The 19,719-nt window shown below is 42.8% G+C and overlaps 1 protein-coding gene across 1 annotated transcript in view; it reads right to left on the reverse strand.

Annotated features, from left to right (window-relative positions):
* Window positions 1-1,637: 1,637 nt before the first annotated feature.
* The window catches only part of SLC35D2 (solute carrier family 35 member D2), a 186,289-nt gene continuing 168,207 nt past the window's right edge, over window positions 1,638-19,719 (reverse strand). The window contains exon 12 of the mRNA XM_077299652.1: window positions 1,638-4,205. Within this exon, the coding sequence (XP_077155767.1) occupies window positions 4,043-4,205 (163 nt within the window). The 3' untranslated portion in view covers window positions 1,638-4,042. The remainder of the gene's footprint in view (window positions 4,206-19,719) is intronic.

A 19,719-nucleotide genomic window follows, 5' to 3' on the forward strand; every position in this document is an offset into this window, starting at 1 on the left:
CATGGTAAAGCCTGCATTTATAGGAAGGTCGGAACCAACTGTGTTTGGATGTAATTAAAATCACAGCATGGTGAAGGGTGGGGCGTTCTACAAGTCAGAAAAAATAGTACATAGTAAATATAGGAAAACTGACTGAACAGCAATCTAGTCTGAACTGGTGCATAACCAAAAAAAGACATATAGTAAATAGATCAATGGCTGCACTCAATTTTACTGTACTAATTTTTCTTATTCATTCTTGTCTGTAACTCTACTAATTGGTCTCCCTCTCTCTAAATTCTCCCCTCTCCAATCTGTCTTGAATGCTGTAGCCAGGATCATATTCCTCACCAACCGCTACACAGATGCCTCTACCCTGTGCTAGTCATTGCACTGGTTATCCATCCCCTCCAGAGTGCAATATAAACTTATAACTCTCACCCACAAAGCACTCCATGGTTCAGCACCATCCTACGTCTCCTTCCTTGTCTTAGTCTGCCTCCCTTCCCGTGCCCTCCATTCTGCTAATGACCTAAGATTAACATCCTCAATAATCCAAACCTCCCACTTCCGTCTCCAAGACTTCTCGTATACTGCGCCAATTCTTTGAAATGCATTACCCAGAACAATTTGATTAATCCCCAATAACCACAGTTTTAAGCATGCCCTAAAAACACATTTCTTCAGACTTGTCTACCGCCTCAACATATTGTGAGGCAGTGAGGGGGATCATATACGAGGGCTGGTATGTGCCCCCCAGAATGCATATAGAGATGTATTAAACCCACTGGAGTGCATTGTGTTTACAGCAAAATGCCTGTGAAAGACAAGGCAAAAAAAAAGTAAGTGTGGATTTGGTCAAAAATAGTTGAGCAAGTCAGATTTTTTGGGGTAAACCCGACAGTAAAAGTCAATTATGATAAGTGAGTATACAGAATAATCAGCAGGAGCTCACAGCTGCTGCTTTCTGATGCATATTTCTCTGCCTGAGTTATTATAGGATTGAGATTTTCAGCTGCATCTCCAGACCTCTGAGCTCATCATAAATCAATTCAATGACAAAGGAGTACTAGTAGCCACTGAGCTTATACGTCACTTAGTTGATTTATGATGAGCTCACAGGACTGATGATGTGGCAGAAACACTCCTGTGATAAAACAGACAGGGAAATGTGTTACCTCAGGCAGGGAAATGTGTTCCCTCAGACAACATCAGCTGCGAGCACCTGTTGTTTTCTGTATACTCACGTATCATAAGTGACTTATACTTCCCTTCTGGCCAGTAGTTGAAGTATGTGCCGACAGTGAACTGGAGTAATTAGGGATGGTCAGATACAGCAAATAATCGTGCATATCAGGGACCCATTAATATGTTTATATCAGTCCAGGAACATCTTTTTCAAAAACAAATACAATTGTGCAACTTGACCAGGGACCAAGTGACTAGTCCAGGAGGTATGTGCCAGCCAGATTCTCTTCACCCACTCATCCCAACAAGTCTAATACCTCAATAAATATACATCAACTGACTAATCTCTCCCTATCTGAGCAAGTGGGAAGCCTGAAGACATACCTTTAGGACCAGTCACCACAGCCACACTCTGACATGCTGCAATGTTTTTAGAGATAAACATAGTTCAGAGTAAAATATATGTTTATAATGAGGGAGGGGGCCTAATTCATGCATTCTGTGGTTCAAGCAGCATGAATCAGATGAGAGTTTCCCTTTAACCCCATCTCAATATGGCCAATTTCTATATTTGCATTTTCATTTTTTTCTCTCCTTCTTCCAAATGTTAAATTTTTTTTTTTTTTTCTGTCCACATAGATATATGATGGCTGGGGTTTTTGGCAGAAGAAGTTGTACATTTGAATAACATAGTTCATTTTACAACATAAAACACTGGAAAACAGGAAAAAAAAATTCCAAATGCAGTGAAATTGAGAAAAAAAAATGCAATACTGACATTATTTTTTGAGAATTCTTTATATGGTGTACATTTTGTCGTAAAAAAAAAATACCTGGCAATATGATTTTCCTCCCAGAATTGCAGCAAAGATAAAAACGCTGGCACAGTTTTTGCTTTAGTTTTGTTTTGTTTTTTAAAGTAAACTAAAAACAAACAGAGAATCCAGAAACATACAGTGCCTTGTGAAAGTATTCGGCTCCCTGGAACTTTTCAACATTTTCCCACATATCATGCTTCAAACATAAAGATACCAAATGTAAATTTGTGGAGCACAAATTGTGAAGTTGAACGAAATGTATTGGTTATTTAAAATTTTTGTGGAAATTGAAAAACTGTAAAGTGGGGCGTGCAATATTATTCGGCCCCTTTAATTTAATACTTTGTTGCGCCACCTTTTGCTGTGATTACAGCTGCAAGTCGCTTGGGGTATGTCTTTTTTTGTACATCGAGAGACCAAAATTCTTACCCATTCTTCCTTAGCAAACAGCTTGAGCTCAGTGAGGTTTGATGGAGATCATTTGTGAACAGCAGTTTTCAGCTCTTTCCACAGATTCTCGATTGGATTGAGGTCTGGACTTTGACTTGGCCATTCTAACCCCTGGATACGTTTATTTGTGAACCATTCCATTGTAGATTTTGCTTTATGTTTGGGATCATTGTCTTGTTGGAAGACAAATCTCCGTCCCAGTCTCAGGTCTTTTGCAGACTCCAACAGGTTTTCTTCAAGAATGGTCCTGTATTTGGCTCCATCCATCTTCCCATCAATTTTAACCATCTTCCCTGTCTCTGCTGAAGAAAAGCAGGCCCAAACCATGATGCTGCCACTACCATGTTTGACAGTGGGGATGGTGGATTCAGGGTGATGAGCTGTGTTGCCTTTATGCCAAACATATCATTTGGCATTGTTGCCAAAAAGTTTGATTTTGGTTTCATCTGACCAGAGAACCTTCTTCCACATGTTTGGTGTGTCTCCCAGGTGGCTTGTTGCAAACTTTAAACAACACTTTTTATGGATATTTTGAGAAATGGCTTTCTTGTTGCCACTCTTCCATACAGGCCAGATTTGGGCAGTGTACAACTGATTGTTGTCCTATGGACAGACTGTCCCACCTCAGCTGTAGATCTCTGCAGTTCATCCAGAGTGATCAGGGGCCTCTTGGCTGCATTTCTGATCAATCTTCTCCTTGTTTGAGATAAAAGTTTAGAGGGATGGCCGGGTCTTGGTAGATTTGCAGTGGTATGATGCTCCTTCCTTTTCAATATGATCACTTGCACAGTGCTCCTTGGGATGTTTAAAGTTTTGGAAATAATTTTGTATCCAAATCCGGCTTTAAACTTCTCTACAACAGTATCACGGACCTGCCTGTTGTTTCCTTGGACTTCATGATGCTCTCTGTGCTTCAAACAGAACCCTGAGACTATCACAGAGCAGGTGAATTTATACTGAGACTTTATTACACACAGGTGGATTATATTTATCATCTTTAGGCATTTAGGACAATATTGGATCATTCAGAGATCCACAATGAACTTCTGGAGTGAGTTTGCTGCAGTGAAAGTAAAGGGGCCGAATAATATTGCACGCCCCACTTTTCAGTATTTGAATTTCCACAAAAATTTAAAACAACTAATAAATTTCGTTCAACTTCACAATTGTGTTCCACTTGTTGTTGATTCTTCACCAAAAATTTACATTTGGTATCTTTATGTTTGAAGCATGATATGTGGGAAAAGGCTGAAAAGTTCCAGAGAGCCGAATACTTTTGCAAGGCACTGTACCTGTCTCCACAATCACATCTTGATCTCACATTTCTGAAGTTATGAGAACCTCTGAAACCACTTACCATACATATTCATAAGTCAATAAACTTAGTAACTCTTTTGCCAGATTTATACTTTGCATCAAATAAATTATCTTTTACAATTACATTTCAGTCAGTATGGGCATTGTGTAGAATGTAAGTCTTCTTCTCTGTGCATCCTTGAATGAATCTTCATCTATCCAACATCATTTCTTATCCCAGAGGCATGTTAGCTTTCTAATAGGTGTAAACGCTTTATTTAAAATACTTGTTAGTGAAGTTAAAGTTTTATTTAGTATTCTCTAATGTCTTTAGAGTCCATATTGTTTTTTCCATTTGCAACTTGTAATAAAGCAGTCTTTTGTTCGTCCCAACTTAATGTGGTTGGAGGACTGTCTACTGATGGTGGGGCTTCCCAGAATGTCACGAAAGAGTACACTGCTCCACCTGCCATGCTGAAATGTGTGAGAAATAAAACCCAAATTAATTGTTGTTTTTCTTTAAAATATTCTATGTTTGCGAAAAATCAAATGGTTCAGATTTGTGCCATACCATGTGAACATAATAATATTGTTAACTTTTACACAACTCCAGAATCATACAATTTAAAGTCTATATTCTGGATTGTTTTTACCGTTTCTAATCACATGCATCTTCAATAGAAACTGGATGACAACTTTACAACCTGTATAATATGCTGTTAAAGAGGTTGGCCACTTTTTTTTGATAGTACAACTTTCTTCACACCATCAGTCTCCTCCAACAGAAAAGACGATTGTGAGGTGTTTTACAGTCAGAGGAGGCTGATGGACTGATTTGGTCTCACTCTCCCCTACTGTCAGCCATTGTATGGACAGAAATGCTGGTGGCACAGGTGTGTGAGGTGTAAAAGGTTACTACGCCTGGCTCTGCAGGCACATTCTGGATCTTGCATCTCTGCTGTGGAGTGATATCATTCTCCCTCTAGGACCTAGCGGTGATCTCCACCATCTACTGCTAATTAACAGACCCTTGCTGCAGGCTTAAATACCTTTAGTCACTTCAGCAAGGTGATAGCGCTATTTATCTCGGTGTGTTTAGAAGTGATAGAAGTCATCTAGTTTCTTCTTGGAGGATTGCTGGCATGAGCTCTCTTGTGTTGTCTCTAGCTAACTGTATTCCCTCATTTGTCTTCCTGCTTTGTCTTTTGTTGTAGTGGGGGCCCACTAATGCCTGTTACCTCACTATCCAGGTCCTATAGCTAGGGGCAGACAGGGATTAGGTTTCCGCTCGGCAATAAGTGCAGAACTTATTTAGGGATATAAGGGCAGACAGGGTGTTGTCAGATCTTACCAAGAGTCTCCACTCTCGCTTTCTTAGTGTTTGGGCTCCCCCACCCTCTTCCCGTTGTTGTGCACCTAGCTTCTCCCTTACCCAGGATGACAGCTGGTCAGTCTGTGCGGAAAGCTGCACTAACAAAAAAAGCAGCCAATATTTAACTATTCACACCACAGTTTTATTACAAATGCTGGAATAAGTCATTCCAAGACCAAACAGTATTAAAAATGAAAAACTGGTGTATTAAGTTCTTGCATTTATAGCAAAGATTTTGAAGCATGTCCTTAACATACTCCTTACCAGGTAGACTAGATGCAGGAAATAACCACACAGAGATTTAATTCTTTATTACCATAATTGCTCAGACTCCAAGAGATTAACCCCTTTCTGCCAGCTGATGGAATAGTGCGTGAGCTAGCAGTATCCCCTGCCTTGAGGTGGGCTCCGGCGGTGAGCCCACCTCAAAGCCACAACATGTCAGCTGTTTTCAACAGCTGACATGTGCACGTAATAGGCGCCAGTGGAATCGCGATCCGCTCGTGCCTATGAACTAGTTAAATGCCTCTGTCAAACGCTGACAGCGGCATTCAACAAGCGCTTCCGGCCACTGGGCCGGAAATACACGCACCGATGACCCCGTCACGTAATCAGGGGTCATCGGTGCGTTGCCATCACAACCACAGGTCTCCTCGAGACCTCTATGGTTGTTGATGATGGATTGCTATGAGTGCCACCCTGTGGTCGACGCTCATAGCAAAGCTGTAATTCAGCTACATTATTATTATTATTATTATTTATTGTAATAAACCGATACCACACCTGCGCTAATGGGAAAAGAATGCTGCGTACACTACAGCACTGCCTGCTGTGAGGGTAAAACCGGGGCCAATTGTGCTCTGCTTAGCGGAGAGGGTCCGTGATGCAAACAGTTTATGTACATACACATGCACTTACTGGATGTAGGCGTGAAGATGGTCACGGAGGTCAGTGACCATCTTCACGCCTACATCCAGTAAGTGCATGTGTATGTACATAAACTGTTTGCATCACGGACCCTCTCCGCTAAGCAGAGCACAATTGGCCCCGGTTTTACCCTCACAGCAGGCAGTGCTGTAGTGTACGCAGCATTCTTTTCCCATTAGCGCAGGTGTGGTATCGGTTTATTACATTATTTACATTATTTATTTATTTACTCTAGACAGGGTTCAGCACAGTCTCTGTCACCTCACCAGCAGCTTTATCTCCCCCTTCCCCTTTCGTTTGGACAGTGCAGCGCCAGTGTTTACCCCCTCTTTTTTTCAATTATTATTATTTATTGTTATAGCGCCATTTATTCCATGGCGCTTTACATGTGAGGAGGGGTATACATAATAAAAACAAGTACAATAATCTTAAACAATACAAGTCATAACTGGTACAGGAGGAGAGAGGACCCTGCCCGCGAAGGCTCACAATCTACAAGGGATGGGTGAGGATACAGTAGGTGAGGATAGAGCTGGTCATGCAGTGGTTTGGTCGATCGGTGGTTACTGCAGGTTGTAGGCTTGCCGGAAGAGGTGGGTCTTCAGGCTCTTTTTGAAGGTTTCGATGGTAGGCGAGAGTCTGATGTGTTGTGGTAGAGGGTTCCAGAGTAGGGGTGATACGCGAGAGAAATGTTGTATACGATTGTGGGAAGAGGAGATAAGAGGTGATCTGTGCATCACCTCTATGTAGCAGAGGCAATCGAGTTATGGTAGCTTCTAGCCTCCCATGGAGGCTATTGAAGCATGTCAAAAGTAAAAAAAAAGTGTTTAAAAATATAAAAAAATAAAAAGACATAAAAGTTCAAATCACCCCCCTTTCACCCCAATTAAAATAAAACAATTACAAAAATCAAATCTACACATATTTGGTATCATCGCATTCAGAAGCGCCTGGTCTATCAATAAAAAAAAAAGGATTAACCTGATAGCTAAACGGCATAGCGAGAAAGAAAATCAAAATGCCAGAATTTTGGTCGCTGCGACATTGCATTAAAATGCAATAACGGGCGATAAAAAGAACGTATCTGCACAAAAGCGGTATCATTAAAAATTTCAGCTCAGCACGCAAAAATAAGCCTTCACCGAACCCGAGATCACAAAAAAAATGGAGACGCTACGGGTAATGGAAAACTGCACAATTTTTTTTTTTTAGCAAACATTGAAATTTTTTTTCACAACTTAGATAAAAGAGAACCTAGACATGTCCTAGACATGTCTATGAAATCATAATGACCTGGAGAATCACAATGGCAGGTCAGTTTTAGCATTTAGTGAGCCTATCAAAAAAGCCAATCAAAAAACAAGTGTGGGATTTCACTTCTTTTGCACTTTTAATTTTTTTCCCATTTTTGAGTACACAACAAGGTAAAACCAATGGTGTCGTTCAAAAGTACAACTCTTCCTACAAACCAAGCCCTCACATGGCCATATTGATGGCAAAATAAAAAAGTTATGGCTCTGGAAAGAAGAGGAGCGAAAAACAAAAACAAAAAAATGAAAAAAAGCTCCGGGGGTTAAGAGCGTAAAGTTGCAAGATATTCTGTAGGACCGTTTACATGGATCCACCGGCTGCATGATTCGGTCATCAATCAGTAAATTTTTACCAACATCAGTTGTTTGACTGCCTATTTACGAAATCAGACCGAAGCAAGCAAAGTGCACTGAGCAATCTACATTAGTTCGCTCAGTATGTATAGGTGGTCATCATTCCCATTTACACAGAATGATGCACCACCTAGATTGATCGTTTACTCTGCACAAAAGATAGTTTCACCAGATGAACGAGAGTTTTGCTACATCATTGGATCATCAGCAGCCTGTTTACACGGCGCTGTAATTGTGAAAGGAGCGTTTTTAACATTGGTTGACCACGATTATCTTGCAGAGTAAATTCCCTTTTGATATTAGGGAACCTTATACAGTAATGGTCCGTTTAGCAGAACCAATAACTGGAGAACAAGTGTTTGTTCCCAATTGTTGACCACAGATCACCCGATGAACTGGCAAAATGCCCATTCGTCGGGTGTGATGATTTTTATGCATGCTTAAAATAAGCTTTTGGGAGTACATCGCCCTATATAAATGGGTGATGTCCCATATGGGGACAGAACATTTGCATAAGTGATTGTTCTGCTCTGTTGATGTTCTGCTCAATAGTCAACACTTTGTTTCTTTGGCTATGTGGAAGTTTGAGAAAAGGTCTCCAAAGAGCTGTGTAAACAGGACAGTAAATGGCCGCCTATAAGCTTGTAGATAGCTACCTGACCTGTCTAAATGGGCAATAACATATAGATAATTTTGTTTAATATCTTTCTATAATTTACACAAAGATCCACTGCTTGTGTCTATTTATATCTCCAGTTATTAATTCAGAGGAAGGAAATAAAAATTTGAGTAACCTCAAAAGTAGATACAGCATTGTACTTGACAACTGAGGAGACTTACCAGATCATAACAGTAATAAATGCATTTATATGACCAGAACACCTCTCAGGACACTAATATGTTAGATATTTACATAACATTTATATAACACTATTATGAATTTATTATAACATGCATTTTCTAAAAAAAAAATTTTTAAAAACATAAATAAAGTCTAAATCTATTATCATGCTCCAGATTGTTGTGTTGCTCTATAATGAAAGGAATAAGTAGGTTAAGGCAGTTCATTTATATAAAGAAAATACAGCCATCCCAAGTCTCTCATACTTACGCTTCCTACGCATCTGGAAAGAACTTCACAGTACAACCTCATTGAGCCCATAATAAAGGGTTATCGTTACTCAGTCTACACACTCATACCTCACCTACACCCACACCAACTTGCCTCCTTCTTATCCTTCCTTCTGAACATCTCTCCTCATGTACTTAAACCACACCTCATGTGCCTTACAGTTCCTATCAAAGTTATTCAAACCTCATTGCAAATTTGGCTTATTAGCAAAATTAACAAGCTTTCTGCAGTTTGCAATAACCCAGTGAAACAAAACATATTAATTTAACTCAACACAACTAATATAACACACAAAAAAACTAATTATAATGACTACTGCAGTCTCAGAAGTAGTCTTAAGTACTTAGTTGAGCACCAGCACCACAGCCAGACACCAGATTCTAAAATTTTTCATGAGAAATCTTAGCCAATTACCCATCGGCAATTGCCTCAAGTTCACTAATATTCTTTGGTGGTCAAGAAAGAGATCCAGAAAGTTAAAAGGATTATCTGGGGCTATTTTATTTAATTATTTTACTAAGGATCTAAAAATTAACAGGCAGGTAGTTGCTAACTACCTAGCCTGTTGTACGTGGTGCTGGCTCAAGGCAGTCATGGACCACTCCTGCCAGCAATTCGGATGCTTCAAGTCAACAGAGCTGCTCAACCTCTTATGGGCTACTCTGCCAATGGGACACAACTGCCAACGTCATGCTGACTGATAGCCGGTACCCTGCAGATAGGGAGCCATCAGAGTGGTCAAGCTTTGTGGCAGCAGAGATCTTCGCTGGGCTGCAACTACCTGCCTGCTAGTTCTTAGACCTGAACAACTCCTTTTTGACAAGAGATCATTGCCTTGCACAATCAAGGAAAAGGAAACAAAAAGATAGTAAAGACATTGAATGTTTCCAGTGATACTGTTGGAAGCATAGTTCAAAGTTTATAGTCGAAGGAACGCCATCTGTGATGCCTTAGTACTGTTCTCAGAGAAGGCTACCACCATCTGCCACCAGGAAACAAGTATGTCAAATACTCTCGACTAACTGCAAAGGACCTGCAGTAAGATATGGTAACAGCAAGCACTGAGCTTTCAGAATGAACAGTAAAGCCCATACCCAAACTCTAAGCCATTCACATCTAAAAATTCAACTTCAATATGATCAAAACAATCAAAATGAGCCTTAGAAAGTTTAGGGTTTCTGTTTTGGGAAGCAGTGAAACAAAACTGGAAATTCTTGAAGCTTATGGATCAGCATGGCCGCGGCTTGATAATATTCTGGGACTGCTTTGTTTCCTCTGGCAACGGAAACCTGCAGTGTATGGAGGACAGGATGAATTACATTTTCAGAAAATCCTAGAAGAAATTATTTATCACGTATTCTGTGAGGAAGTGGAAAGTTGGATGTCATTGTACTGTTCAATATGACAATGATCCCAAGCATTTCTCAAAGTCCACAGAGGTTTGGTTTTAGAAGACCTAGAACATTCTGGGATAGCTGTCACAGTAGCCTGACTGGATTTGAAATGCCTTTTACTGCACACAAGAAACCCAAGAATATTAGTGAATTTGAGGCTATTTCCCATGAAGAATGGAGAAAGGTTCCTCAGGAACGCTGTCAGAAGCTGGTGCGCAGCTGTTATGACCTGCTGCTAACATGATGCCTAGCCAAACGGTGCTCTACAGACTGCTAAAGATGCTTCATATGAATGTATTCAATAATTCTGAGACTCCACTAGTCATTGAAAATAATATTTTGCTTTTCATTTGGAGAATCCACTTGTTAAAATACAGTAGATCTGTTGAGGTATAAAAATAGTTTTTGTTTCATTGTATTTTTAACAAATAGCTGAAAGTTTGTCGGTTTTGCTAATAAACCATATGTGCATTGGCTGTTGAATTATTTTGTCTGCAGCTGTCTATCAATGTTAGAAACTTTGTGTTCAAATGTAGAGAATGAAAGTAAAAAAACAATATTGACAAGAAAAAACACACTACTTGGATCTATAGCAGTGTTCACCAACTCCAGTCCCAGTGGCGTAAGTACAAAGTTATGGGCCCCGGTGCGAACTTCCAAATGGGACCCCCCCAGCACAGCTCACACAGTGGTATATACAGCACAGCCCGCACAGTGGTATATCCAGCACAGCCCGCGCAGTGGTATATGCAGCACAGCCCGCACAGTGGTATATCCAGCACAGCCCGCACAGTGGTATACCCAGCACAGCCCACACAGTGGTATATACAGCACAGCCCACACAGGGGTATATACAGCACAGCCCGCAGAGTGGTATATACAGCACAGCCCGCACAGTGGTATATCCAGCACAGCCCACACAGTGGTATATACAGCACAGCCCGCACAGGGGTATATACAGCACAGCCCGCACAGGGATATATACAGTACAGCCCGCACAGGGATATATACAGCACAGCCCACACAGGGGTATATAGAGCACAGCCCACACAGGGGTATATAGAGCACAGCCCGCACAGGGATATATACAGCACAGCCCGCACAGGGATATATACAGCACAGCCCGCACAGGGATATATACAGTACAGCCCGCACAGGGATATATACAGCACAGCCCACACAGGGGTATATAGAGCACAGCCCACACAGGGGTATATAGAGCACAGCCCGCACAGGGATATATACAGCACAGCCCGCACAGGGATATATACAGCACAGCCCGCACAGGGGTATATACAGCACAGCCCGCACAGGGATATATACAGTACAGCCCGCACAGGGATATATACAGCACAGCCCGCACAGGGATATATACAGCACAGCCCGCACAGGGATATATACAGCACAGCCCGCACAGGGATATATACAGCACAGCCCACACAGGGGTATATAGAGCACAGTCCACACAGGGGTATATAGAGCACAGCCCACACAGGGGTATATAGAGCACAGCCCGCACAGGGATATATACAGCACAGCCCGCACAGGGATATATACAGCACAGCCCGCACAGGGGTATATACAGCACAGCCCGCACAGGGGTATATACAGCACAGCCCGCACAGGGGTATATACAGCACAGCCCGCACAGGGATATATACAGTACAGCCCGCACAGGGATATATACAGCACAGCCCACACAGGGGTATATAGAGCACAGCCCACACAGGGGTATATAGAGCACAGCCCGCACAGGGATATATACAGCACAGCCCGCACAGGGATATATACAGCACAGCCCGCACAGGGATATATACAGCACAGCCCGCACAGGGATATATACAGCACAGCCCGCACAGGGATATATACAGCACAGCCCACACAGGGGTATATAGAGCACAGCCCACACAGGGGTATATAGAGCACAGCCCACACAGGGGTATATAGAGCACAGCCCGCACAGGGATATATACAGCACAGCCCGCACAGGGATATATACAGCACAGCCCGCACAGGGGTATATACAGCACAGCCCGCACAGGGGTATATACAGCACAGCCCGCACAGGGGTATATACAGCACAGCCCACATCTCATCCCCCCCCCCTGATAATGGCCCCACAGTCCAGTTAAAAAGAAAAAAAAAAAACTCTCCTCACCTTTCCTTTTGCCCGCGCTGCTCCCGGCGGCTGCAGTCTGCCCAGGACACAGCAGGTGCGCGATGATATGACGTCATCGTGCACCCGCAGTGTACTGTCAGAGGCAGAGCGGGGAATGATGGGAGAGGGAGCGTCAGGTGACGCTCTCTCCTCCATCATTGCATTGAACTGTACCGGTGTCATAGACGCCGGTATAGTTAAATGTGGCGGCGGCGGCACTGGCGGGGGGCGGGGGGGAACAGTGCAGCGGGCGGCCCACTACTGGCACCGGCTCTTCTGGCATTTGCCAGAAGTGCCCGATGGCCAGTCCGGCCCCGCAGGTCAGGGGCCGGCCCTGGGCCCCTGACCTGTGGGGCCCGGTCGCAATGGCGACCGCTGCAACCGCGGTAGTTACGCCCCTGTCCAGTCCACCAACAGGTCGTGTTTTCAGGATTTCCTTAGTATTTCAAAGGTGATGGAATTATTGGCTGTGAAGGTGATGCAATTATCACCTGGGCAATACTAAGGAAATCCTGAAAACATGACCTGTTGGTGGGTCTTGAGGACGGGAGTTGGGGAACACTGATCTATAGTATGATCTCTTTAAGAAACCCAGACTCCCTCATAAACATAAAACCCTATAAGCTGCTGTTGGACTTCTTGGTGGAAATTAAGATCAAGCAATGGGTATGGTCAAATCCCCGACATCAAAGTTGAGATACAGCCGTACATATTAGACAACATTGGGCTTCAAGGTACACTTCTGTCTGTCCATATAGCTACTAAGTGATGCATAAACAAGATCATATCAAGGATTTTTTTCAGTTTAAAACATTTATCACCTATTCAGTGGGGAGTTAACCACTGAAACCTCCTAAGACTGCTAAAAAGAGGGGCTCCACAGCTAAATGACCACCACAAAAAGGGTAGAATCAGACAATAGATCTATGGTCATGGCAAAAAAACAACAATCACAGGGCTCAATTATCCAGGGATTTTAGGCTTGAACACCCCTTTAAGAAGTCAAAATTAGCAAAACATTTCACACTTGGGTCACACTTGCGAGATGCGAGACACTGCATGTATTTCTATGCAGCTGCACACTCCAGTCCCGAGTGCCGGGTATTGATGCGAGAGACTCGCGTGAGTTTCTCGCATCGCACTCGCAAGTGTGACCCCGGCCTAAGGGTTTTTGAGGGACAAAAAATGGTTTACATTTAATAGGGAACCAGACCCAAGTTCTGTACTTATGGAGTGTGTCAAACATATTTCTAACAAAGTAATTAACAGCAGCTTGTCCTGGCAGCATGCATGTTTTTCATGAATGTCTGATGCTGAAAAAAAAACCAATATAAAACAACATCTGTCTGATTCTTTTCTGGTAAATATCACTGCTGCCATGGCAGAGAATTATATTCTTAAATTCTTGTTTTTTAATTTAATTAAACATTATCCTTTGGAAATCAGAAATGACTTTTTTTGTTTCAGAACTTGCCAAGTAAGGGAAAAGTGTAAAGTGGTCCCATGTTTCATACATCTTCAAATGCTATTACAGTATCATTGTAAAAAGCAATATTGCACAATGCTTGACACAACTGAGGTACTCAGAATAGTTCATTTCTTACTTTCTTTGTCATTACTTAAAGGGATTGGCCAATACTTTACATGTCCCTTTCTGGGAACTAATGGCCATAGTAAGTACTTTACTAAATACCTTGCTTTCCCAAATCCTTCTGTAACCTGAGCTGCTCTCCTTGTCTCATTATCTTTGGCTGGGGTCTAAGGGGTAACGTTTCTCCTTATGGAGAGTGACATACCAGCTCTGGCTTGTCAAGGTAAGGAGGCTTATTTGCCGTACAATGCTCCTCTGGGAAATTAAATATGCAAATTGCCTCTTCTGAGAAAAAGAGGACTTAACTCTATAGCGCCACCTGTTCGAAGTAGCGATACTACAAGTCACAATCAACCCTCTAAAGAGTCGTGCAATATGACTTAGGATAATAGCCAAATCAGTATCTCAATTCGCAGACACGGTGTTTCGGGCTGTTGGCCCTCGTCAGTGCGAAGCATGAGAACTGATTTGGCTAGGTGAGAGGCTCTGGACATGCTTCACACTGACGAGGGCCAACAGGGCATTATAGTATAATGCAGCCCCCCATAAGCAGACTCTATTGTATAATGCAGCCCCCCATAGGCAGACTCTATAGTATAATGCAACCCCTATAGGTAGACTCATATAATGCAGCCCCCATAGGCAGACTCTAATAGAATGCAGTCCCCCATAGGCAGACTCTAATACAATACAACCCCCCATAGGCATACTCTAATAGAATGCAACCCCCATAGGCAGATTCTAATAAAATGCAGCCCCCCATAGGCAGACTCTATGTTATATAATCCAGCCCCCATAGGAAGACTCTAATAAAATGCACCCCCCATAGGCAAGCTCTAGTAAAATGCACCCCCATAGGCAGACTCTATAGTATAATGCAGCCCCCCATAGGCAGAGTCTATAGTATAATGCAACCCCCTATAGGTAGACTCTCATATAATACAGGCCCCATAGGCAGACTCTAATAGAATGCAGCCTCCCATAGGCAGACTCTAATACAATACAACCCCCCATAGGCAGACTCTAATAGAATGCAACCCCCATAGGCAGATTCTAATAAAATGCAGCCCCCCCAAAGGCAGACTCTATGTTATATAATGCAGCCCCCATAGGAAGACTCTAATAAAATGCACCCCCCATAGGCAAGCTCTAGTAAAATGCACCCCCCATAGGCAGATTCTAATAAAATGCAGCCCCCATAGACAGACTCTATAGTATAATGTAGGACCCCATAGGCAGAATCTATGTAGTATAATGCAGCCCACCCATAAGCAGACTATAGTATAATGCAGCCCCCCATAAGCTGACTCTATAGTATAATGCAGCCCCCCATAGGCAGACTCTATGTTACATAATGCACCCCATTGGCAGACTCTAATAAAATGAAGCCCCCATAGGCAGACTTTAATATATTGCAGCCCCATATGCAGCCCTATTAAAGAATAAATCCAATACTCACATTTCTTCCTGGTTACTCTGCTGCACTGAGCTCCCTCACATCTCCGGTCCGCAGGCGCCAAGTAGTGACATCATCTTGACCCCTGTCAGTGACGGCATCGGTGATGTCAGACGCTGACAGGGGGAATGATGGGAGAGGGAGCGTACCGCTCCTCCTCTCATCAATGCGGTCAGTCGATACAGTTACAATTCCCTAGCTCCGAATGGCACCCTCAGAACGTGGGGCCGGGGGCAACCACCCCTTCTGCCCCCGCGGTAGCTACGTTACTGGTTGGCACCCTTGAAATTGTTCCAAAAAAATGAAGTATTTCTCCCAGAAAATTATTGCAATTACACATGTTTTGTTATACACATGTTTATTCCTTTTGTGTGTATTGTACAGTGTCCAGTACAGTAGGTTGAGCGGGGGCTGTGTGCGATACTGCGGTGTGGAGTGGTAGGGGTTTAGGTGGAGTTACAAGGAATGTCTTCACTGCTTGCTTGCGGCCCAACACGAGGGATGAGGGAAATGTAGTCAGAAGAGAGCAGAGGAATCTGAAGAGGAAGTGATGGCTGTGATAGCAGAGATGGTACCAAGGAACATGAAGTGAAGCAGAAAGGCAGACAATAACATGAAACGTAGCAGAAAATACATATGGGGTTATAAAGGAGCATTACCCTTAACCCCTTCATAACATTGCGATTTTCCATTTTAGTTTTCTCCTCCCCTTAGTCAAAGAGCCATAACGTTTTATATTTTTCTGTTTTTGATTTGTACTTTTGAATGACACCATTCATTATACCACATTGTGCAATGGAAAACAGGAAAAAAAAATCCAATTACATTGAAATTGCAAAAAAAAGCGCAATTCCACAATTGTTTTTTTCATTTACAATGTTCACTATATGGTTAAAATGACCTGTTAACCTGATTCTCCAGGTCAGTACAAATACACAGATATTTGAACCCTGAGCTGACGTTTTTACTGATATCATTTTGGGATAGATATGATGTTTTGATCACCACTTATTGTATTTTATTGCAATGTTGCAGCAGCCAAAAAAACACATAATTTTGGCGTTTTGACTTTTTTCTCATTACGCCAATAGCGATTGGATTAATTTACTTAATTTAATATTTTGTTAGATTGGACTTTAATCACCACTGCTATGTATAGTAACAGTCACGATCGCATATGAACGCTAACACAGGCTGACTTTCACAGGAGGATCGTAATAATAGGCACGGCTGTCATGACAATCCATAAGTACCCCGCGATCATGTCACGGGCGTGCCAATGGGAGAATGGAAAGATGTGTCTCCCTGCCAGGGCATATTAAATGCCGCTGTCAGAGATTGACAGTGGGATTTAACAAGTTAACAGCCGCAGACGGAGCTCTGATCCATCTGCGGCTGTTAAAGACACATAATGACTGATTAAATCAGCCATCATTTACCAGGAAAGATGAGGTCTCATGCTAAGCCTGCATCTTTCCTGGCATATGATGTGTTGGGACACAACAGGCACTCATACGACATATGACGTACATGCACGCCATATGTCGTGAAGGGGTTTAAGTATTTGTAGCAAAAACAGTAACTGAGGTAGGGTAAAGGGCAACATCTTTAAAGAATAGGGGAGCTAAAATGTCCTATCCAAATATACCATTGTGCTAAGATATTGGAGGTTACCCATAAAAGTGGGCAGTGACACATTATATGAAAGTAGTATCTGTAGATTCAAATCTCTACATCCAAGATCCCTAAATTTGTACCTCCTATTTCAAGTATCATATTTGTTGGAGTTTAAAAAACACCCATGAATTGTAATTAAAAGGAGTGCTGGAAAAAATGCAGTATTGACAAGGATTAGTGATGAGCGAGTATACTCGTTGCTTGGGTGGTCTCCGAGTATTTGTTAGTGTTCGGAGATTTACCGTATATACTCGAGTATAAGCCGAGATTTTCAGCCCAAATTTTTGGGCTGAAAGTGCCCCTCTCGGCTTATACTCGAGTCACGGTCGGCGGCAGGGTCGGCGGGTGAGGGGGAGAGGGCGCTGAGGCATACTTACCTGCTTCCGGGGCTCCTGGCGCTGTCCCTGCAGTCCCACGGTCTCCGGGTGCCGCAGCTCTTCCCCTGTTCAGCGGTCACGTGGGACCGCTCATTAGAGAAATGAATATGGACTCCACTCCCATAGGGGTGGAGCCGCATATTAATTTCTCTAATGAGCGGTAACGGTGCCCGCTGATAGAGGAAGAGGCTGCGGCACCGAAGACCAGCTGTCCGGGGGAAGGAGCGGGACGCCGGGAGCAGGTAAGTATTACATATTCACCTGTCCGCGTTCCACCCGCCGGGCGCCGCTCCATCTTCCCGGCGTCTCTCCGCACTGACTGTGCAGGTCAGAGGGCGCAATGACGCATATAGTGTGCGCGCCGCCCTCTGCCTGATCAGTCAGTGCAGAGAGACGCCGGGACGGGACGCTGAGGAGCTGCAAGCAAGAGAGGTGAGTATGTCATATTTTTTTTATTGCAGCAGCAGCAGCAATGGCACAGCTTTCTATGGTACATCTATGGGGCAATAATGAACGGTGCAGAGCACTATATGGCACAGCTATGGGGCAATAATGAACGGTGCAGAGCACTATATGGCACAGCTATGGGGCAATAATGAACGGTGCAGAGCACTATATGGCACAGCTATGGGGCAATAATGAACGGTGCAGAGCACTATATGGCACAGCTATGGGGCAATAATGAATGGTGCAGAGCACTATATGGCACAGCTATGGGGCAATAATGAACGGTGCAGAGCACTATATGGCACAGCTTTCTATGGTACAGCTATGGGGCAATAATGAACGGTGCAGAGAACTATATGGCACAGCTTTCTATGGTACAGCTATGGGGCAATAATGAACGGTGCAGAGCACTATATGGCACAGCTATGGGGCAATAATGAACGTTGCAGAGCACTATATGGCCATAATGAACGGTATGGAGCATCTATTTTTATTTTTGAAATTCACCGGTAGCTGCTGCATTTTCCACCCTAGGCTTATACTCGAGTCAATAAGTTTTCCCAGTTTTTTGTGGCAAAATTAGGGGGGTCGGCTTATACTCGGGTCGGCTTATACTCAAGTATATACAGTAGTTTTTGTTGACACAGCTGCATGATTTACAGCTACTAGCCAGTCTGATTACATGTGGGGGTTGCCTGGTTGCTAGTGAATCCCCACATATATTCAAGCTGGGCAGTAGCTGTAAATCATCCAGCTGCCACGATGAAAACTAAATCTCCGAGGAGAAATAAATACTCGGAGGACACCAGAGAGTGCTTGGGAAAACCCGAGCAACGAGTACACTCGCTCATCACTAATAAGGATACACCTGATTCCAATGGCGAAAGGTTGCTTGCACAGGTTAATGCACAGGTACGTTTAGGTCACCATTCTCAGCTATGTTTCTGAAACATGCATCCCTGACCACAATCCCGCAGAATGTTTCTAATCACTGGTTCCTTTAATTAGGATTTATGAGGAACAATCCCACTCATTTCATATAAGGGAATATCACTTGATAAAATGCAAACCATACACTTAACTTGCTGGTTAAAAAAATATTTAGAATTGAGTGTCCTCAGTGGTTGATACCTTTTAATGGCTAACTGAAAAGATGGTAACAAATTGCAAGCTTTCGAGACTACACAGGTCTCTTCATCAGGCAAAGACTAAAAGAAATTCTGAAGAATCACATATTTATGCACAACATAGCACAGAAGAAAAAAAAAAGGAAAAACCATGGATAAGACAGGTGACATGAAGCAGAATTACCATGAGTGATAAACAGTTATGTCCATAAATATTTGGCCAGTTCTTAGATAAGGATTGTTTTATTGTCCTCTGATTGGGGTCTGATTCTGTTGTGATGACACCTCATAGTCTGAGGGGCACGTTCCTTAGTTGATGTAAAAATACATAAATCCATGCGACACATTCATTCCTGCAGTGAGACTGTCAAAGGTCGTCATCAGTTTATATTCCCAGACTCTTCTGTCTCTCTTAGATTTGAAGCTACCTTTTAACACAAGTAATTTCATGTCCATAATGTTATGATTTGGGAGACAAAAATGTATTGCCACAGGTAGATCCATTCTTTTTTCTATTATTGTGTGGCGGTGAGAATTCATTCTTGTTCTAAGCTTTTGCCCTGTCTCCCCCACATATAGACCCCCAGTTGGACATTTAGTACAAATAATTAGGTATACCACATTAGAAGTGTCGCAGCTGAAAGTACCTGGTATCTTGTAGTCCTG

This window comes from Ranitomeya variabilis, chromosome 1 (genome assembly GCF_051348905.1).
Source record: "Ranitomeya variabilis isolate aRanVar5 chromosome 1, aRanVar5.hap1, whole genome shotgun sequence".
In the NCBI taxonomy this organism is placed as follows: Eukaryota; Metazoa; Chordata; class Amphibia; order Anura; family Dendrobatidae; genus Ranitomeya; species Ranitomeya variabilis.